General features: G+C 35.9%; 1 protein-coding gene across 1 annotated transcript in view; it reads left to right on the top strand.

Moving 5' to 3' along the window:
• The window catches only part of Kcnh5 (potassium voltage-gated channel subfamily H member 5), a 273,394-nt gene that overhangs the window by 9,992 nt on the left and 240,060 nt on the right, over nucleotides 1-23,342 (top strand). The window contains exon 2 of the mRNA XM_047541196.1: nucleotides 13,006-13,129. Within this exon, the coding sequence (XP_047397152.1) occupies nucleotides 13,006-13,129 (124 nt within the window). The remainder of the gene's footprint in view (nucleotides 1-13,005; nucleotides 13,130-23,342) is intronic.

Raw genomic sequence — 23,342 nt, 5'->3', positions numbered from 1 at the left:
ATGAAAAGTGGAGGCATATTTTTATCTTTGATGACAGCTGAACAACTTTGAATAAATTAACAGATATTTTTTGCATATTTCAAACTCCCACAGTGGTCTGTTTAATGTTGCCACTATTATATAATAATTAGTCGCATTGTGGAAGGCACAAAGTGCATGTCTGTACACTTTGTGTTGCTATAGAATTGTAGGGTAAAGGTGTATTTTGTAAGGATATGAAAGAAACCAGTCTGGTATTTGGTTATTGACATAGAAACAGGCAATGCACAAACCAGAGATCAACATTGTGAATGTGGCATGACATATAAATTATTTATGCTTTTGTTTAGCCATCTGTACCAAGATTTTATTTAACCCAAATAAAATGTGCTATGTGTGCTTCAGTGATTGCTCTGTTATGTGAAACTTAAATATATTTGTAGCTATCACTCACCTAGTAGACAAATTTAAACAAATGATATAGATTCCATAATTTAAATCCATAAGTTCCCAGATGCCATTCAAAATGCAGGGAATTCTGCTTTGGAACACCTATTACTATTCTTTTATAGTGTGGTTGGTTCTTTGAAGCAGTATGCTTAGCTTAGTCCTTATCTGCATTCTTGACAGTATCTAAGCCTTGCTTTACAGTTGTTTATTGACTGTGTAACTTTAAAATAGGAATCAGAAATTTTTTATTTGATTGCTCACTCATCAAACATTTGTGGGTACATAGTAATGAACAAACTGGCATGATTCTTGACCTTATTAATTTCATAGCCTGGTAAGGGAAACAGGTTTTCAATAAATCCACATCAAATATAATTCGAAATCATGGGCAAGCATTTTGAAGGAAAGGGGAAAGGTCCTGTGATTATGTGTTAACAGGGACTAATTTTGATTGGAAAGTAGTGTTGGGAAGACCTTTCTAAGGAAGTAGTGTTAAATTGATATCCAAAGTCAGAAATAACAAGATAAATGGGAAGCATATTTCAGGCAAAGAATAATACATGTGAGTAAAGCTAAGGAGGGAAAGAGAAAATGAATGACTAAATCTATGAAACTCAAAGACTCACACAGTTAGATTACACTGGCTGTAAAGATAAGAGGAGACAGGGGAAGGAGTTTGCATTATATCCCACATGGACTGGACAAACCTACTGGTCACAATGGTTGCTTGTTCAAGGACTGAAGGGAGAAGGAGTGAAAGTAGAAGACAAGCTATAAGACTGTTCAGATGGTCCAGGAATGTGGTGACGGTGGCTTGGCCTGGGGATAGTAGCAGTAGAGGTGGAGAGAAATGGATGTGTCTGACATGTTTTGCTGGTAGAACTATCATAAGGACTTAGTAATGAATTGGATGGCATGGATAAGGAAGGTGAAGGATGACTCACAGGGTTTTGGCTCCAGCATCTGGGTATAGCTGGAGATAGGGAAGATTTCCTTGAGATGGGAGAACTGGAAGAAGGCCATGTTTGGAGTGAAGCTCTAAAGATCACCTGCGTCATCACTTTGTCATATTGCTCTCTTTTCATTTCTTTGAAGAAAAGAAGACTGCAGCCAAAGGACACCTAGTTTAACATTGCTGGATACAGGCATGATTTCTGTCTTCTACCTGCAGAGTTCAGAAAAACAGATATTGCATGTCAGGTGGTTAACTTGGACAGTCTTATTTTTCTTATGTAGCTTCAGATTTTAAAGATTGGTTCAGGTGGGAAGCAAAGTAAACTTTGGAGTAAAACCAAAGTCCCAAACCATATCAAACTTTATAATGAATGGCAATCAGATTTTTGAAAAGGACTCTTCCAGGAAAAGACATTGTTATGTGAGTTTTCAAATTTGCCTTCTTGGTCACTGATTTCGGAATGTTTATTCTTTGGCTCTTTTGAATCAGGATTGTGCAGAGTCCTGGGCTGTGAATGCATGGGACTGTGAGCACCTGTACTTGGTCCTCCTTCAGTGACAGGGAGCAGTGGAGAAAACCCTGAGTGGGGCTTCTGGATTCCTGCAGCACCTTGTCTCTGCTGGAGGAAATCTGTCCCAGGCTTTGAGGGCTTTCAGGATGGCAGTGATGATATCCAGAAGTACTTCTCCAAAGTGAGGACTACATGAACATGATCAGAGGGAAAGTACAGTTGGTTTTCTTCAAAGGCAGCCCTAGACCTTGGCAAAGCTATACATTAGTGAATGTGTTTTCTTCTTTTTGTGAAGTCCTCTCCCTTCCCACCTCCACTGTGTCTTCTATCTTCCTTTATACCCTAGAATTCATTAGTGTTGTTTTAGTCAACTGTTTCACCACTGTGACTACAAGACCAACAAGAACAATATTAGAGGAGGAAAAGTTTGAGGGCTCACAGTTCCAGAGGTCTTAGTCCATAGAAGGCCTGCTCCATTCCTCGGGGCTCCAGGTGAGGTAGAACATCATTGTGGAAAAGTGTGGCAGAGAGAAGCAGCTCATGTGGTGATGAGAAAGCAGAGAGAGACCCCACTCTCCTGATCCTTAATGTATACCCCGTAGCCACGCTCCCAAAGAGCCCCTATACCACTTCTTCCAGCCATACCCCACCTGCCTCCAGTTACCACCCAGTTAATCCCATCAGGGATTCATTCACTGATTAGTTCACCCAATCATTTCTCCTGCAAACCTTCTTGCATTGTCTCACACATGAGCTTTTGGGAAACACCTCACATCCAAACCATAATATGTGCCTTGTCATTTCTTAAAATATCTGAAAACTCCTGCTAATACTCTGAAATACTTCTCTCTAGGATAATTTGCATAAAAAAGTTTAGAGGGAGAATCAGCAGGGCCTTAACCCCCTTGCAAAGGTGTTCCATTGCTGTTTTCTTCTTTATGTGTTTCTTTTTTTTTAATTACTGTATATGTTTAAGGTGTATCACAATGTTTTGATGTCCATATATATAATGACATTATTACTACAATCAAGCAAATGACATTGTTACAGTCAAGTCACCTCCCATAGTTGCTTTGTGGTAAGAGCTCAAATGTGTCTTAGCAATTTTCAGTATGCAATATAATATTATTAACTATATTCCTCAGGCTGTATATTTGATCTCTAGACTTATTCATCTTGCATTACTGCAAGTTTGTACCTTTGACCTCTCCATTTACTTCTCTTTCCTGCACCCATTGTTCATGTCTGGGAATTTCCAGATTCAAGAAGGGTATAGTTTTCACAAAAACAACCCAAAACCATAAAACCAAAAACAATTGTGCCCCCAGAATTGCTGTAGAAAGGAAAGAAACATTCCAATAATTTTTTTTTTTTTTTTTTGGTGTTTTCATTGACTAAGTATAACCTCTCTTTTCCCCCAAATTTCTGTCAGGATTATTGATCTCCTGGTTTGAGACTCTCTCTTTTAGGAATGGTATTAAGATAAAGTGCTATTAATCTAGATAGGATTATTTGCCTGTTGGCTGAAGAAATTGCTCTATAAAGACGAAGTGCCTCCTTATACTAAAAATTAAACAAAACAAACACTTGGACAGCAGTTTGGAAATACAGTGTGATAGAATAGAAAGTTTTAGACAGTGAGGTCAAGTTCTGTCTTTTCCTTACCAGATTCCCCCTCCTTTTAAAAAAATTATTGGTTCTTTTTAGTTATACATGACAGCAGAATCCATTTTGTTGTCATTATACAAGCATGAGATATATTGTATTTTAGTTAGGACACCATTCTTGTAGATTATTTTAGTCAGCTTTTTCACTGCTGTGACTAAATGACCCAACCAGCACAACTATAAGGGAGAAAGAGTTTATTTGAGGGCTCATGGTTTCAGAGGTCCTAGTCCATAGAAGGCTGGTTCCATTCCTCAGGGCTTGAGGTGAGGCTAAACATCATGGCGGAAGAATGTGGCAGAGGGAAGCAGCTCATATCATCAGGAAGCAGAGAGAGAGAGACTCCACTCGTCAGATACAAAATATATACCCAAAGCCACGCCCTAATTCCTACCTCCTCCAGCCACACCCTTCCACTTAACTAATCCCATCTGAGATTAATTCACTGATTGGGTTAAGACTTTTACAACCAATAATTTCTCTTATGAGCCTTCCTGCCTTGTTTCACATGTGAGCTTTTGGGGGACCCTCACATCCAAATCATAACATAGATGTATATGATGATGGAATTCACTGTGCTGTTTTTCATATATGTACATAGGAAGATTATGTCAGATTCATTCAACTGTCTTTCTTTTTCCTATCTTCTCTCCCTTTCCTCCATTCCCCATTGTCTAATCTACTGAATTTCTATTCTTCCCCTCACCCCTGCCCCCTTATTGTAGGTTGGCTTCCACATATCAGAGAAAACATTTGACCTTTGGCTTTTTTTGGGACTGACTTATTTCACTGATCCATCTATTTGCTGGCAAATGTCTTATTTCTCAACATTGCAGAGAGAGGGACATGCTCTGCTCTAAATTACTCTTTGATGTATAGAACAGTAGTTTTTAGGCTATGCTGGAACTGAGTTACTCCATTTTGTAAAGCAATAGTTTGCCATGAACTACTCCATTTTGAGTACAGGTGCCAAGGTAGAATTACTCCACACCTTGTTTGTACAAGTAAACAACCTCCTGTCTGACACCCCCATAAGGCACACATTGATAAATAATTTACACGTGCCAACTTATTAAACTAAACTTGATTAGAGTACCTGAACATGTGGACATTCCAAATCATATCAGGAACACCAGACATGGGAGCTTATCAACCTCATTTGATGAGAACACATCACTTGAGACCTATAAAAGGAGGAAACCCCTGAGTCTGAACACAGTGGCACCTTGACCCCATCCCCTGGTCACTCACCATGGGCCTTGCCCAGGAAAATTGTTGCAGTGACAAATCTCTGATCTCCTGTCCCCATCAAGCTTCAACAAAACGTGGTTTCTTCTGCCTGTGATGATCACAACACTGCCCACTCCGAGCTGACACCTTGAGCTGATAACTCTGAAACTGAAACTGCCATCTGTCTGAACCCTTTGTTATGACAACTCTGTGGAACTGGTTCATTAAAATCCTTATCTTGCCACCTTCAGTCACTCTTTTCCCCTGCATTCATCTCTCTCTCTGTCTGCCTGTGCTCTGGGCTCAGCATCTGTGACCCTGAGGCCATATAACCCTGTCTTAGTCTTTCGGTGACTTATTTGTATGTCATTGTGTGAAGTATGTGTGACTTGAACATTTCACATAATAAAAATTAAGATCGGAATAAAAGAACCTGTGTTTGCCCAGCTTATGACTACCAGGTGACCCACAAGTATTCAGTGAACTGTCACTAATAAAAGTGGTATAGCATGTGAATTTATTGAGTAACAATAATTTTGACATTGTGGAATAACACAAACTTGTTTCACCCATGTTAATGACATATGTGCTCTTGACCTATGTCCGCTGCCCAGTCCTGTAACTTTCCTGATTGGATTTTCCATCTATTAAAAAGGAAGGCAAGATTGCTCAAGGAGAATACTTTCACATGCTTGGGAATCACCTGAGGATCTTGTTAAAATACAGGTCCTGGTTCAGAAGGTCTTGGGTGGGTCTCAGGTTTTGCATTGTTAATAAACTTCTGATAATGCCTGGTGCATATTTTGAGTACTGTGGTACCAGATCAAAGTGTCCCAAACTTGACTGAGCATGAGACTTCTCTCTATGGCTGTATTTTTGTATTCTATCCTGAGGGAGTCAATTCAGTGCATCTGCATTAGAATTTAGCAATCTCTATTTTTGACACTCGTGACAAGATTCTATTGCAGCTGCCAGCATTTAGGAATTATTGCACTAGATTAGTGCCTCTCCACCCTGGTTGCACATTAGAACCACCTGAGAAGATTTAAAAATAAATATTAATGCTTGGGTTCCAGTCTAGACCAATTAAAACAGGATCTTTGGGGCCTGGGATCTGGGATGAGTGACCCCTATGTCCTCCTCCAATCTGTCACCATCTTGTCAAGCAAATGTGCAGCCAAGGTTAGTAAACACTAATGATGATCCATGGGGGGTCATTTTTAAAAGATTCATTTTCTTAAATGAAAAATCATAATGGTATATACTTTTGGAGTCCAGTGTGATGTCCTTATATTTGTATACATTGTGGAATGACCAAATGAGGTTAATTAACATATCCCCTAAAGTATATGTCATTTCTTTATGGTAAGAACACTTAAAATTCTCTTTTAGCAATTTTGGGATATGTAATATATTATTAATAACTGTAGTCACCTTGCTCTGAAATAATCTGATAATAACTTTGTACCCACTGACCAGTGTCTTCCCTCTCCTTATTCATCTCTCTTTCCCAGTCTCTGAGTGAACCACCATTCACTCTCTACTTCTAAAAGGGGTGTGGGTGTATTTCCTAAAACATTGTGTATATATACACCACACTTTTTAAATTTAATTTTTAAAAATTTTCATATGGCCTTAAGGGACCATTTTGAATCCAGGGCTTATGAGTTGGTTTTGAACCTTCCAACTCTTGAGGAAAAAGTACTTGTTTTATTTCAGGTCCATCTCTTAGAGGACAGTGAGTGGTCTTGAAAGAATATAATGTTTCTCAAGCCTAAACCTCTTGTAGGAATCCATTCAAGAACCTGCTGATGTGTGGAATTGCAGCTTCTGAAATCCTTCCTGCTGATGTGGATAATGCCCTGATCCTCCGGCACCCTGTATAGGACCATAATTGTGTATTTGAACCGTTTGAAGTTGAAATGTTTGTAAACATCTTCAAGGACTGAAGCAGCCTGGATGTTAAGGAAGATTCCAGAATTCCTGGCTCCATGCATACTGAGAGAGTGAGAACAAATCCAAATTAGTTTCCGTCATCTCAGAGTGATGACCCTGAGAATTTTGGGCAGTTTCCTTAATGACTTCATGGTTTCTGGAACTTCTGGGCTATCTCACTTTCTAGTATTGCAGCTCATCTGCTGTACAGAGAAGCAATTCCTTTGTAATCAGATTTCTTTTCTCTACCATGTTTTAAAACTAAAGAAAATTAAAATTTTCTGGGTAACAATTTTAATTAGTTTGTTATCTTGTTCTTGATATTTATTAATAATATATTTCTAATTTGTTGAAACAAGAGGTTTTAATGGCTGCAGGGAAATGGAACAGTTATATGAATATTTCATATATGTAGAATGTTTCAGTTAACATACAGACAAATTTACAAAAGAAGGTCATGGATCCTTTAGGTTTTGGCATTTCCCATCTAATTTGGTCCTATTTTTAAAAACTCTCTTATTTCTCATTTTAAAATAGTGTAGTTTAGCTATTACTGATAAATATAATTTTATAGGTTCAATATTTAAAAGTTTTTCTCTTGCACATGCATGCACACATGTACCCTTGCATACATTGCAAACTTTCTCTCCATATATGACACAGTTGGAAAAGAATTTTGCATACAATAATATTTTATAAAGACTTTCTGCTCCAATAGTTTGGAAAAACTTCGCTGATTTTATTAATTATTTAACCTCCATAATTATCCAGAGTCGTGGTTATCATTATCACTAGTTGGTGTATGAGAAAAACTGATGATCGAATTAAAACTCCCCAGTTTTCCAGTTATTCTCTTGGTAGTATTGAGAAGGGATCCTAGTGTGGAGAGACTATTTGGGACAGGACTTTTTGTGGTATTTTGATTGTTATGAAAATTTATCAGTTGATGAGTTCTTATATTAGCACTTTGGCTAATTTACTCAATTATGGTTTTATAAAATGCTCAGAAATGATAGAAGTAGTTCTTTTATTTGTACTCCATAGGCATAAGGTGTGTATTATTAAAGAGCAATCATTAAAGCTTTATGGTAGGGGCTGGGGAGCACTGGTTGGCTTACTTCACTCTTTGATGGCCTAAATTACTGAACTCAGTTGTGAAGTATAAAGATGAATGGAAAGCATGTTTCATGAACTATTTTTTTTAACTTTAAGTTGGTTTTAAAAAAATGCTGAGTTTCTAGGTCCAATTCAATATGCAAACAGATACTATAGAATGTACCTGGCAAATATCTAAATTGTTTTTATTCTGCTATTGGTTAAGATCCAAAGGATTTTATTTTGAAAAATGACCTTGAAGTAATGAAAAATATCCACTACCCACTTTTGATATAACTTTCACGTTTTTTTTTTTTTCCCTAAACACATCTACCTTGAAGCCAAGAAGGAGAATTAGTCTTCCATGCAGGAAGTTTATTTAGGTCTTTACCTTCATGCCCAAGCTTCCTATTTTTCCATCCAAAGCAAAAAAGAGACACAGTTTCCCCTAGAAAGAGTTTGAATTTGCAGATATCTCGGGCAAGAATTAGAATTTCGGGAGCATGCGTTCTAGTTGCTGCTTCTCGGTAGTCTGGGCTTTGCAAGTCTCTGGCTTATTGCTTGATGAGTGATCAGTACAAGAGAAAGGGAATTGTTTTCTGGGTTGGAGACAATGGGACAGTATCAGGCCCAAGGCCTCACATAGTGTTAGGACACCATTCATGGTTGCTTTTGTTATTAATTTTGTTATTGGGTAGGGTTGTTTTTATTGGCATGTAAGTGAAATAATGTATCAACAACAAATGGGTAGTGATAGCTGGGCCCCGCTAAGCTGGACTCTGTTTTCTCCTTGCGGAGCTATTGAGAATGGTGTGGTGGGGCAGGGGAGGATTTTTAATTGCAGAGTCGACTAGGAACAGTTAGAGCTCCTGATTCAAACCTAACACTTGTCTTAAAAACAAGTTTGTTTATGAGAGAGGGAGGCCTGCAAAGCTTTTGGAGGGTTGCTTCGGGCATGTTTTTAAAACCATGAGATGCAACCCTTCATTGAGGTGTGAAATTGATTTAATGGGTTTTGACTTACACACCTCAGAACTGAAATAGAACAGAAAATGGTAGAGTACATCTCATGCAGTGAGTGCTGTCCTAAGAAATCTTTTTAGTTGTGTGTTCACATGGGTTCACGCCTACACATGCTTTGTGCATGTCTACACACCTGACTATTTATTTCTTATTATATTACTATATTTCTCTTTCTTCAGACAGTTAAAAAAAAAGCAAGTCCGAAAAATACTGGGTTGCTAAAGAGTAGCAGAAGAGGTAAATCATGTTCAAAAAATTATGTAACGGATGTGACCTAGTCAGGAAAGATCCCCTGCAGTCATGCCAGTTTAGATCTAAATAAAAGTAGATGTCAACAGGTTGGGAAGGGGAAGATAGCAAGTGAAAAGTACCATGTTTGATAGGCAAAAGGTGGAGGCAAAGTACTTTGAGTAGTGGGCATCACTACTCAATATGTTTTGGGAACACAGTGGAGAAACTGACATACTTCAGTAGCATAGGCTGTAGTAGTAATGAGATGCATGCTTGCATTAGTAGCAAAGGTGAGGCCAGATTTCAGAGGACTCTAAGTCTGCAAGGGGATTTGAGATTTGATAATGTAAGTTATTGGGATTCTCGAGGGGTCTAGGATGGAGGAAGCTTTCCAAGGGGTCAATTTAAGATTAGTCTGAGCATAAGAGTGAAAATCAGGAGGAGTTAAAGCAGGGAGACTGGGTAGCTATATGCCCGGCCATGGTTGTCTGATGATGCAGTAGAGAGCTTATGGATTACAGAGGGTAAACTGACCTGGAACAAGAACGGAAAGAAAATAATTTTAGATGATTGTATTTATAATTGATACTACAAATAAAGAGGCGTTATAGAGGAGTTTATGCTTTCTGAAGCACTTTTGCAGCAATGGGTTCATTTTGATCTTTACTCTAACCCCCTATAGGTACCATGGAGAGGTATATTACCATTCTCCTAGCTAAGCCTCAGCTTAGATGTCACTGTTTTCCTAAAACTCCTGATTCTCTGATCAAAAGGGATTATCCACTCTTCTTCTTGAGTTTTCTTTTAAATCTATATGCAGTGAAATGCACAGATTACAAGTATATAGTTCAATGACAAATGTTAACCTGTGCAAGTTATATCACAATAGAGAACAATGACAGCTCCCAGAATGTTCTTTTTTGCCTCTTTCAATGAGTCCCCTGTTTATTTCCTTCAGAAATTGTTGTTCTGGATAATTAGCATATTTTTCGCCTTAAGCATTTAACACAAAGAAAGAAAGAAATCATTGTTCTGATCCCTATCACCATGTTACCTTTGCTATATTTAAATTTATTTGAATGAAATTATTCAGTATACCTATATTAAGTTTTTGGCTTCTTTGGTAACCTTTACATGTTTGAGATTCCTGCATGCCGTTAACTGTATCAGAAGTTTGTTCCTTTTTTAGAGCTGAGTGGTATTTCTTGTATGAATATGGCACAATTTGGAATCTGTTCTCTTGTTGATGGACATTTGCATTATTTCCAATGCTTTGACTCATATGAATGAATATGATGTGAACATTTTTCTGCAAATCTTTTTGTTAACATATGCTTTTATTTCACTTGAATAAATACCTAGGGGTGAAATTTCTGGGTCATAGATGAATATTTAACTGTACAAGAAAATGTTTTCCAAAGCGATCATACCATTGTCTATCCTCACAAGCATTTTATAAAGAGGTCCAGTTGTTTCAGATTCTCATACTTGTTTTGTGGTGTTATCCTTTGTAAGTACTCTGAAGGGTGAGCAGTGATGTAGCATAGTGATTTTAGTTGTTACTCACCTCATGCCTGATGCTTGTGAATGGCATATTTTGTGCTTATTACTGTTGCCTATCTTATTTAGTGAAATGCCTGTTCAAGTCATTTGCTTATTTTATCAATTAGGTTGTTTGATTTTTGGTAGAATTTTTAAAAAATATATTCTGGATTGGAGTTCTTATGGGATGTCTGAATTGTGAATATTTTCTCTCAGGCTGTAGTTTTCCACTTTATTTTCTTTACAGTAGCCTTGAATGCTTAGTTGATTTTAATTTTGCTGAAGCCTAATTTGCCAACATTTTTTTATGGTGATTGCTAAATGAGTCTTATATAAGAAATTTTTGTCTTCTTCCATATTGCAAGATTTCCTCCTGTGCTTTCTCTTAGAAGTTTTCTAGTTTATGCTTTTGTAGTTGGGTCTATGACCTTTGACTCCTTAGCCTTAAGAGACATTTCCACTGGGGCCATATCACCTAATGAACTGTCCAAACTGAGAAGTCCTCTTGGGATGGACACAGTTAAAGGAACGTCTCACCTGATATATCTCTATTTTTTTTTAGTTTATTTATTTATTTTTTATTTTAGAATTTTTAAATTTTTGCCTACTTTTGGTTGCTTCCTAGTGTCCTTAAGAATTGTTTTTTTTTCCCCCCCCCCGATATGTTGTTCTGTGCTTCTTGATAGTATCTATTCTACTAAGTTGGATTTGGTTGTTGTATATTTGTTTTTCTAAACATGTAAATTTGTTGACAGCCAAGAGTATGTTTTATTTATCTTTATTTTTATTGTCTGATCCAAAGCAATCCCTTTTATGTAGTAACTACAACTTAGTAAATGTTGAATTGCATTATTGTTTTTATGAAGACCAACTTTGAGACAGAACTTAAAATCTGCTACTCATAAGTCCATTTTTATTTTTAGTATACCACCCTGAGTATGAGCCCAAGGGGGATTGTTTTTAGTAGATAGTTTGAAGTACTGTATTCATGTTAGAATTTTTTAGTTTTTAAATATTTTTATTTTAAAATATTTTTCATTTTTATGTAAATATTTTAATTAATTAACTTTAATTTATGATCATGTTATCTACAAAACTGCTTAAAGTTGCTGTCTGAAATGATTGGATTTTCTATCAAGGTTGATACCAAAAGATATTTCTTTTGTGTGTTAATTTTATACCTAAAGCAAACCTACTTTACTATATAAAATAGAGCAGAGATATCTCTTATATATAATACTGACAGTTTCTAAATTCTGTGTAGTATGTGGTAGACAGTAGTATCTCGGAATAATTTTATTTTAAAAGAAGACCCTTTGGTATATATACACAATGAAATATTATTCAGCCATAAAGAAGAATTAAAATTATGGCATTTGCTGGTAAATGGATGGAGTTGGAGAATATCATGCTAAATGAAATAAGCCAATCCCAAAAAATGAAGGGCTGAATGATTTCTCTGATAAGTGGATGATGATACATAATGGGGTGTGGGAGGGAGGCAAGAATGGAGGATGGATTGTATAAGGAAAATGAGGGGTTGGGGAGCTGGGAGTAATGAAAAATAGTAGAATGAGACACACATCATTACCCTATGTACATGTGTGATTATGCGAATGGTGTGACTACTTCGTGTACAATCAGAGTAATGATAGTTGTACCCCATTTGTGTACAGTGAATCAAAATAAATAAATAAAAAAGAAGACTTTATTTTTTATTTTATTGTTAAAAATTTTTTATTTGTTCTTTTTAGCTATATATGACAGTAGAATGTATTTTGACATAATACACATACATGGAGTATAACTTCCCATTCTTGTGGTTGTACATGATGTGGAGTTACACTGGTCATGTATTTATATATGAACATAGGAAAGTTATGTCCAATATATTCTACTGAAAATAATACCCTTTAGTACTATTTAAAATTAGACTTTTCACGATCAATCTAATATACAAAGGATTGGTCCCATCATTTCAAAATTATATTAATAGAATTTTTGGAGCGGGTCATCCAATTTGCCTCTGTTATCAAGTTGAGTATTTGTGGAAAAGTGACTATAGGGTTTTAATAAATTAACTCATTTTTAAGTGTAATTATTATAGTCATTAATATTATTTAGTAGTAATCACACATTGTTTTCATAACATAGGGTATACCTGAAGGCAAAGAGGTATTACAATTTGGTTTCTTTTAAACCGCATTTTCAGTATAAAGCTTGTATTTATTGCAGATCTGTATTGATTACATCAATTTCAAGACTAGGTCATGTTACTTGTACCATAATCAGGCATCTTTTTGAATTTGCCTTTTTAATTACTTGAAAGAAATAAATTTTTAAATAAAACTATTAAACAACTTCCTTTTGTTTTTTCTTTCTTCCTTAGAATCAAGTTTCTTACTGGGAAATGCCCAGATTGTGGATTGGCCTGTAGTTTACAGTAATGACGGTTTTTGTAAACTCTCTGGTTATCATCGAGCCGACGTCATGCAGAAAAGCAGCACTTGCAGGTACGTTGTGGAAAAACTTAGGAATCTTTTCTAAAATTGAAAAAAATTCTTAAAGTAGCTAAAAGCCTTCTACTTATTTGGATTCATGTATATAATCTATAGGGTAAAAATTGTATTAGAAAACTAAGAAGACTGAATTATCAATGGAAATATGTAGTTTAAGAACCATTGTTGTTAACTTTTGCAGAGAGAGTTTTTTTTTTTTTTTTGTATCTGGGAATTAATTTGTTCATTCAACAAAAATTTTTTGATCAGCTACAATGAGCTGGGAGCCAGTTAAAGATGCTGAGTGATCAGAGGAACATCCTATGTCAGAGAACCACTGTAGGACTCAGCACCGGTGGAGCAACTAAAATTGTTTTAAACAAAATAAAGATCAGAAGAGTGGAGGCAAGAAATCAGGGAAGGGAGAAGGGGAGGGCAAGGGGAAGTACTGGCGACTGAATTAGAGCAAATTCCATGCTTTTATAATCATGTCATAATGAATCCTAATGTTATGTGTAACTAAAAAGAATCAATTAAAAAAAAAGAAAAAAGAATAAGCAACCACCCTCCAAGGAGAACATGGTCCATGAGCATTTAAAGTGCATGAGAATGAAGTGCTTATATCCCGTGTCAATCACATGTGGTCTGTAATGTTGGCACGTTGTACTGTTGCTATTTTATCTTATGTAAAATAGAATTCTGACATTTATATTTCTTATAGCAATTTTTAAAAAATATAGGTCATTTCTGCAAGTTTAAAGAGAGTATTATGATAAAAGGAGATGAGGAAAAAGAAAACTATATATAAGAAGCAATTTAGAATCTAAAACTTTTCCACAACATTTTAGTAAGGACAGATGGGTGTTTTTTCCTTGATTTAATTTTTCTTTAAAGCTCTCAACTAAGCACCAGAATTAAATTATTTTAGAACTGTGAAGGATCTAAATTTTTTTTTTTTTTAGTTCAATCCTGTTTTTCAGATGAGAAAACTGAGGTAGAGCTGTGTTAAGGAACTGACCCAGCAAAACAGTGATATACCTTTTATCTATACATTTACACTGAGACACTATATACCTATATCTACCTGTGTCTACATCTACCTCTGTATGTCCATTCTGAATCTAAAATGAAGCCAGGGATTTCATGTTATACTGGTGAGTCTAAGCCTGACTAAACCTTAAAGAGCTTTTGCAAAACATAGATTTCCATACCTCTTAACTCTATTGCATCAGAGTCACCAAAAGTGGGTGGATGGGGTCTGATGGGGTCTGTAGTTTATCCAGGTTTGAGAAATAATCTGGTCAAGCATCCTCTTCCTTCCCTTATCTTTGCCTCGCTGTCCTCTCTTCTCAAGTCATGCCTGCATTCAGTCTTTACTTACAGGTATGCAGTTGGAAAATAGGAGTGATGGAAAGTGTGGCCTTTGGTGGCACTGATGTCTTTGTGACGTTTTATCCATGGGGAAGGCAATGCCTTTGTCATTAGGGGTGTGTTGTCTGTTCTGGGAAGTGGCAGGTCTGTGTCATGCTTCACTCTCCAGTGTGTCCCCAGCAGTTTTTACGTTAGGGAAAGGTTAAATTTTGTGGAACAGGCATGGTTGAGAGTCCCAGGGAACACTGATGCTCCCGTAACTGATGACATCTCATTTTCATACCAGTTCTGTCTCAGGTGCCCTCTTGTACCTGAAGGTATTTATGATTCCCCCAACAACAGATGTCTCTCTTTTCTTTGATTCCTCCTAGTTCTTTGTGTGGATTTCTGTTGACATACATGAGTTAAAGGTAAGTCTTTAACTTACCTTATCCCTTGGGTTTGAATTCTTATTGCTTTTGTTGTAAGTTTTGGACAAGGATTGCTGTTCATATCTGGACATATCATGAGGTTCTGCTCCCATTCCTTCTGTGTCTCACGTATTTGCCCAATTCCCCCAATTCCCAGGTAGTTCAATTTTGCAAGTGTAATTTTTCCTACAAAAGGATTCATTAAAAAATGCTGGCATATTATATTAACATATTTTCACCTCTAAAAGAGCTACTTTCCCCTTCATTCCTCCAGTACCAGATTAAGTGCCTTGAATTCAGGAACTGATCTTACTCACTTTGTATATACTATAGAACACAGGACAGTGTTTTGTATCATTTTTTTTTTTTTTAAATTAGATTGGCTTGTTTTAAGCTCTTCCAGGCTTCTGTAAAGCTTCCATTTCCTGCATTTCATTCAGGACATTTGAGGTGAGTGAGGGAGAGTGTGGGTGGGCTATGTTGGACTTTTTCACTGTGAAAAAAAGTGTGCAAGTCTTCCCCTAAGTCTTCCCCTATCAGAGATGTATTTTCAAAGTGATCATATTCTGAACATAAACCGTTTGTACTTGCTTGCGCAAAATGCCAAGTGTGTTTTGCTAATCTAAAAATTGCAGCCAGTTTAAGGTCCACACAGAGCAATGAAGTCTAGCATCTGATAAATGAGCAAATGATATCTGAGCCTTGGCAGGTTTTCTTGGAAGCATGATTTATTTTAATGCATTCCCATTTTAAACTTCCTCATCCCCCTTTTAAAATTAAACTGCACCCACTTTATGTTTACTGCAGCATTATTTAGAAGAGTGAAGACCTAGAAATAATCAAAATGTCTAGTTGTGGGAGATTTGTTAAAAAACATTATGGCAAAGCCCTAACTTTCTAAATCATAGGTTGGAAGGATAGTAATGCTGGAAAAAACTAACAGCATATTATAAAAAAATAGAAAAGAAAACTGCAAAAACAAGAAAAAATCCAGAAAACCACCTCCAAAATGTTTATAAAACAGTGTCTGCATCACAGTTCTGAGGTTTTGGTTTTGTTTAACATACAGCTTCCCTCCCACCATTTCTTAAATAAATCTATGAATACGAGACTTAAGAAAACAGAAAGAAGAAAATTATATCTAGATTTAGAGATACAGGGTTAATAATTAAAAATTAGTCTTTTGGAATCACTGGATTTCTACTGAATATGGAGATAAATCATTTGACAAGGAATGTGGCCTTTTGAATAATTTGGAGACCTCCACTGATTCAATTATGACCAATTTTAGATGAACTCAAAAGAATGAGAAGCTACCAATCAGTGAGCTCGAGTTTGTGTGGGAAAATGTGGCTGGTGATGCTGTATATCTGAAAACAAAACAAAACAAAAACCAAAAAAACAATCATTTCTTTAAATATTCAAATGTGAATTGTTTTATGGGAAAATTTTAAAAAATGTCAGTTTGTGTTCTTACCATATCAAGAGGCTAGGGTTTCTCTTTGTTTCTTATTGTTTTCTTCTTTGTTCTTTCCAATTTCTCCCCATCCATTCAAATTAAACATATTTCTCAATTTGTTAGAATATTATCAATGTGCTGTCTTCATTTCTTTTTCAAAAATTTCTTTTCTGCTTCATCCCATCCCCCTTGCTCTTTCTATAGCTGCTCATTTGAGTGTGTTTATTGGATGTCCTTTTAATCCATCTTCCATTTACTTATTGAATTTGTGTGCTCTTGAAATGCTGCTGCTTTCCACGTGCTTGTTTACAAGACCCTCATTATCTCTGCTATGTGGAAATATTTATGTTTTTTAACTCCTTCCATTTAATGGTATGTTTTTGAGATTTCTTTATGTCCTTGTATCACAACCTATTTCATTATGTGTGACTGTTGCCTGTTGCTCCAGTGTCTTCATGGCCTTTCTTTGATTTATCCATCCTACTGGTCATGTGATCCAACTTTTGACTCTTTGCTACCCTGGACAACTTGGAGATAAACATCCTGTACACATCTTCTTGTGACCTGTGTGGGAGTTTTTTTTTTTTTTTTTTTTTTTTTTTTGTCTGCATGCCCAGAAATGGGATTGATGGCTAATAGAACAGAGGCAGAATTTTAACATCAGGTGCCAGGCTATCATTCTCAGTATTATGAGTGAGCATTCTGGTTTTCCTGCTTCTTTGCTATGCTATTATAGTATATAAATGTCAATGAAAAAATCTGATATATGCTATCTTCTATCTCATTTTTGTCTTAGTTAAAATTAAAAATTTCTATGACACATCAGAATGCCTTGGAATTTCAGATCTATTCCATTTTGTCATCTAATAATTGCATTTCCAAGCCTTGCACTGTTTTGCTCTTATTGGAGGATGCAAGAAGTATTGCAAGTTGAAAGGAAATTGTAGGTTTGGAGGGAATGGCATTTCAAAGCATACAATACTGTTTTATGACCCTTAAGAAACTCTGGCATGCAAGACATATTGTGATAGGTTAGGTTAGGTAGGATCCACTTTAGCCCTTTACCTGTCAGTAACCTGACACTTTAAAAAAAAACCTCTTGCCTTTTTTTTTTTTTTTTTTTAATTTGGATAGAGGGGTAGAAGAGCAATCTTGTAGTGTTGAAAGGGGGGATTCAGGAGTAGTTAGATGCTTTAAATACATTTTTTTCTGGAAGGCTATTAACAATTTCTTACCTAAGCTATCGAATTAGACAACCAAGCAGAGTTACTGAGAGACATTTTCTGGGATGGATTTCACAAGCAGATTTTTAAACACAGGATTAACTCAGCAGCCAACATTATGCATGACGGATGAAAGTCAGAGTGGTTCCCTGTTTAAGGACTGTGTTCCTCATGGGGACACTGAGGAAAAGTGCAGGGGCCCAGGTGTCTCAGTGATGTCAGATTCTTAAGGCTGGAGGCATTCAGTCCTATCCATGGCTTTCCTTAATTACATGTTATTGATCTACCATTTATGACTCCATCTAAATCATTTTAAGATCGTATGAATTAATGGGTTGTGAAACTTTTTGGTAATGCCTTTGAATTTTTTCTAAAATTATGGCTTTGAAATTTTTGAAGGCTGTGTTCTTATTTGTTTTTAGTTCTTCTTCCTTAACTCCTTTTCTCAGGCTTCCTCTTTTTTGATCCTTTGACTACAGATCTTAGTCCACCTCCCTTTAACCTTTTAATAATCCTACTGTTGCAGCCTCTTCTGAGCCAGAGACCATATTTACCAAGTGCATTAAATGGACTGTGTTGGTTCTTGGAGGAAGCATTTGGTAGTCTGTGAATTACAGCTGGCATTTAATAGCATCCTTAAGAGTGGTAACTGAATGTTTGTGATGTTTTGGTCTAGCAACATTATCACCCAATAACAAAGGAAGATGGGTTGGTGGAACTCATGATTAGGTTGTGTTTCTTCTGAGATGTAAGGTTCTTTTCTTCTTTGGTGGTTCATTAACCATCCTTCCTGTGAGATATAATGAAACTCATTTGTGAGATTTTGGTATCAGAATAAGGGATCTAAGAGTAAATAAATCCTTGAACTAAGGGGTTTAGTTTAGAGGCTTATTGCCTCTTTTTTAAACATACAATTTTTAACAGAGTTTTTCTGTTTTTCTACAATACAACAGATAGAAGCAAAAAATAAAGAGAAAGAAATTGAAAAAAAAAAATCCTGCTGTAAGTTAAAGCTACCTATTCCTCAATTTTTTTGGGACATAGACCCAATATTGCCACCAGTCAGTGGTGTGGCATTAAAGCAGCCAGATTCTACAGCAGTAGTTTGAGGTAGGAGATTTGATTTCAAAAAAATCTTGTCGGCTAACAGAGGGAGATACCTAGAATGATTCTCTCCCTTTAAGATTTAGTGACTCTGTGAGCAAACAGGGCCCAATCTGAATCCTGGAATGGGAGAAAGGAAAGGAGTAGATCTGTGACTGGGACGGGGGGTGGGGGTCCTTCTAAGCCCACTCATAAGATACATTCCAGCAATGTTCCAACCATTGAACAGCACATTGTACTTTGTAACTTCATGTGTATCATCCTTTTAATCTTCACCCTTTGAGTTGTGTTATCGTTATCATTTTACTGATGAGGAAACTGAGGGTCAGAGAGGTTATATGACATGCCTATGAATTACAGTTTGTAATTTTCCAAGGGCAGGGGTCTTCTGTTATAGCTACTCACTATTATAGCAGAGATGGATCACTTTGGTGAAACCAATTTTATTTTCCTTCCAATAAGATAACAGTGCAGTTGTAGAAGTCATTTAGAATTACTAAAGGGGAACTTGGCATTCTGTGTAAGATAGAAAGTGGAAATTATATTTTTTATATACCCAATATATATTCATTGAATATATATATTTAGTAAGAGGCATGAAAACAATAACAGTATTATGCATAGTTCTTCAAGCCTGATGATTACCGTTTTTTAAAATTTGGCTCTCCTTAAATTCCATTAACCATTCCAAGACTGTGTTGTGCTTCATTCATCCTCTGTCAGGCTGTGGGAGATTGTGATCAGACATTCAACGTTTACAAGTAACACAGCCAAGCAAATAAACAAATGTGCCATGCCCAGAGAATGTGGAGTCATTGACTTTGTATGGTTTGGATAACTCTGGGTGGAAATCCTTTCCAGCATTTGAATTAACCTCTGGAACACTTGCTTTGGGAAGATGGATAGTACATTTCAGACATTCTTTACAGTCCATTTAAAAACACCTTTTATTCTTGAACTGCTGTGTTTCACCACTTCAGGTATGTGTTCTGTCTCTAAAAATACACAGTATCATAAACTCAAAATGAAAAGTCTGAATGGAACAAGAAAAGAAATACAGAAAGGACCTTAAAAAAGGTATTCAAATGTTTAATAATTGGGATTTTTTTCCTTCAGCACTTTTACTTTGCTAAGACAAGCTATTTTAGCCTTGGAAGGGATGACTAAAGATGAAGTTTTCATAATTTACTTGAAAAGTTGCTTGTTTATTTTGATCTTCTCTTTAGACCTTTAACTGCATTTGACCTGTGTTGTGTTTACACTTGTTTTTTTGGTACCCCAAATTGAACCCAGGGTTGCTTAACATCAGAGCAACATCCCCAGTCCATTTTGTAAAATTTTTAAAATTTTGAGACTGGGTCTCACTAAGTTGGTTAGGGCCTTACTAAGTTGCTGAGGCTGGCTTTGAACTTGAGATCCTCCCACCTTAGCCTTCTGAGCCGCTGGGATTATAAGCATACACAACTGTACCCAGTATTATTTTCTCCTAACTAGTAAATATTAATTTCTCAGATTCTTTTTATAAAGAATTGAGTTGTAACTTATATTTTAATCTTACTGCTGTTGATTTTTTTCACAATTTTTATCCAGGTTACTTGTTATAGTATGGATGCTTTCTTTTTTCATGTTTTTCTATTGGTCAGTTGTAAATTTTGTGTTTCAGTTTATTGAACTATAGGAACCAGTTATTTAGCGGTAAGAATAAAATGGTTTTTATTTCTTCCTTTTTTTCTAAAGACCACAAACAGCTTAATTTCCCTTATCTTAAAATTTAAAATGTTCATTCTTATTAAAGAGAGTATTTACATTAAAAATAAAAGTAAAAAACTATCTTAAAAAAGTTCATTTTCCTATAAAAATATTTATGGTATTAAATTCTTTGGAGAGTGGGGAGGAGTGGATTTTTGTTCTTTAACTGAAAAATTCTAATTTAACTGTACTGTCTTTAAGAGACTTTTGTATAACTCATATAGCCTGAAATCTAGGCTTTGATTGGAACAGATTAATGGTATGGTCTGAAGCTTCACGTATTAGTCTGTATGCAAGATTTTGGAGTTAGAATCTACCATTTTATTCTGAGATTCTTTTATGTATTTTATACATAACAACAATTTAAATTTTTCTTGTAAAATAAAATGTGGTAATATTGTAATTGAAAATGAAGGACACAGATTCCTCAGTGGTTGTACAATCTTTGGCCAGTCTTACCTATGTCCTTTGATTTTCTTAGTTTCTAGGATGCTGGTTGCTTAGGTTAGTGTTCCAGAAGATGGGTGTGACTTAACTCTGCAATTGCTAGTCGTAGTCTGGTGTTGCTATTGGATCCTGAGAGTCTTTGCTGGATCTTGGTAACAAACAATGCTTTTCATTGTTGTGAATTTTATAGATTGGTATATTCAGGGAAGATTTTCCATGAGGATGTTGAAACTTCACCTTTAGGGGCTTTCATTTGAGTTTGAATTAGACATTTCAATTGTCTAATTAATTGCATTTCAAGATTTTCTAGTCTTTTTCTTGAAGAGGACTCTAAAGACCGCACAGCTTCAGGCTCCACCACACCTGGATCTGTCTCTGGTCAACATGCGACTTCTTGAAAAATGGAAGTAAAGCAATAGCAAAGATAAACATTTGACCCTTCAGAAACTTTTTTATCTAGCAGTATCACACATTCTTGGTGGAAGAAATGGTCTGGACAGTCATAAACTATTTTAGAATGGTACAACATAGGACTAAAAGCACAACTGATGATTTTGAAAGCATCACAAAAGGAGTTTAGAGATGCGAGTCCTTGAAAGAGTTCCATCTTGTAGATTCTCAGACTTTTGCGAGGCTCTCTTATAAAAATAGAATGCCAGACATTAGGAAGCCTTTATACATTTTATTTTTTTCTTTTCAATTAATACATAAAAGTTGCCCATATTTCTGCAGTACAGTGAGATACTTAAGTACATGTATGTGATGTGTCCTGATCAAATGAGGAGAATTACCATTTCCACCTCTGTGTTTCTTTGTTCAGAGCCTCGGAGCTCCACTATTCCAGTTCTTCACAATATACGTGATAGGTTACAATGAACTACAGTCAGCCTAGTACACTGTAGAGTATTAGAACGTATTTATTCTGTTTTGTTACCAATTATTCAACTTCCTTTTTCCCTTCTCCTGCTCCTCTAGCAAGTATTACGATTATTACTCTATTCTATTTTGAGCTCAACGTTTTTATTTTCCACACATGAAAGAGAACATGTGATGTTTTTCTTTTTGTGTCTGTTTTATTTCACTTAATATAATGTCTTCCGGTTTCATCCATTTTTCTTCAAATGACAGATTTTCCTTTTTAAATGATTGAATAATATTACTTCGTGTGTGTGTGTACATACCAGATTTTCTTTACCTATTCATCCACTGATGGATACCTATATTCCATTTTGTGACTGTGGAGACTAACACTGCAATATACATGGGAATGCAGTTATCTCTTTGTTATGCTGAGTTCATTTCCTTTGGATATATATTCAGAAGTGGGATAGCTGGATCATATGTTAGATATATTTTTAGTTTTTTGAGGCACTTCCATACTGTTAGCCATAATAGCTGTATTAATTTATGTTCCCTCCAGCAGAGTAAAAGAGTTCCCTTCTCTGCATCCTTGCTAGCATTTGTTATTTTTTGCTTTTCTGATAATAACCATTTTGATTGGGTAAGATGATGTCTCATTATTTCACTTACTATAATGTCCTGTGGTTTTGATTTACATTTTTCTGATGGCTAATGACATTGAATGGTTTCTCATATAGTTGGGACTATTTATATTTCTTCTTTTGAGAAATGCCTATTCAGATCATTTGCCCATTTTTAACTGAATATTTTGTTGTTGTTGAGGTTTTTGAGTTTCTTTGGCATTCAGGATATTAAAGTTTTGTCAGATGAATAGTTTGAAAATATTTTCTCTGATTCTGTAGTTTTTCTCCCCATTCTATTGTTTCCTTTTCTGTGTGGAAAGTTCTTAGTTTGATATAATCCCATTTGTCTATTTTTGCTTTTGTTGCCTGTGCCTTTGGGAGTCCTACCCACCCCCAAATCCTTGCCTGTACCAATGTCTTGAGGTGTTTCTCCTGTGTTTTCTTTTCAGGGTTTACGTTTAGATCATTGATACATCATGAATTGATTTGGGACAATTCATTCTCCTGCATATGGATATTCAATTTTTCTAGCATCATTTATTGAAGAGAGTTTCCTTTCTCCAGTGTATATTTTTGGCACCTTTGTGTAGAGCGGTTGCCCATGGATGGGTGGACTGATTTCTGGGCTCTCTGTTCTTGGTCCACGTGTCAGTTTTTATGCCGGTACCATGTTGTCTGGGTTACTATAGCTCTGCAGTATTTCTTGAGATCCAGGATAGTGATGCCTCCAGCTTTGTTCTTTCTGCACAAGAATCCTTTTATTATGTGGTGTCTTTTGTGCTTCCATATGAATTTTAGGACTCATTTCCCTATTTCTGTGAGGAATGCCATTGGTATTTTGATGGGGATTGCACTGAATCTATAAGTCACTTTGAATAATATGAACATTTTAACTAACAGTACAGATTCTTCCAACCCATGGACATGATGTCTTTTCATTATTTTGTGTCTTCTTCGTTTTTTTCATTAGTATTTTATAAG

Source organism: Sciurus carolinensis, chromosome 2 (genome assembly GCF_902686445.1).
Source record: "Sciurus carolinensis chromosome 2, mSciCar1.2, whole genome shotgun sequence".
Taxonomy (NCBI): domain Eukaryota; kingdom Metazoa; phylum Chordata; class Mammalia; order Rodentia; family Sciuridae; genus Sciurus; species Sciurus carolinensis.
This window is presented reverse-complemented; position numbering and strand designations above follow the sequence as displayed.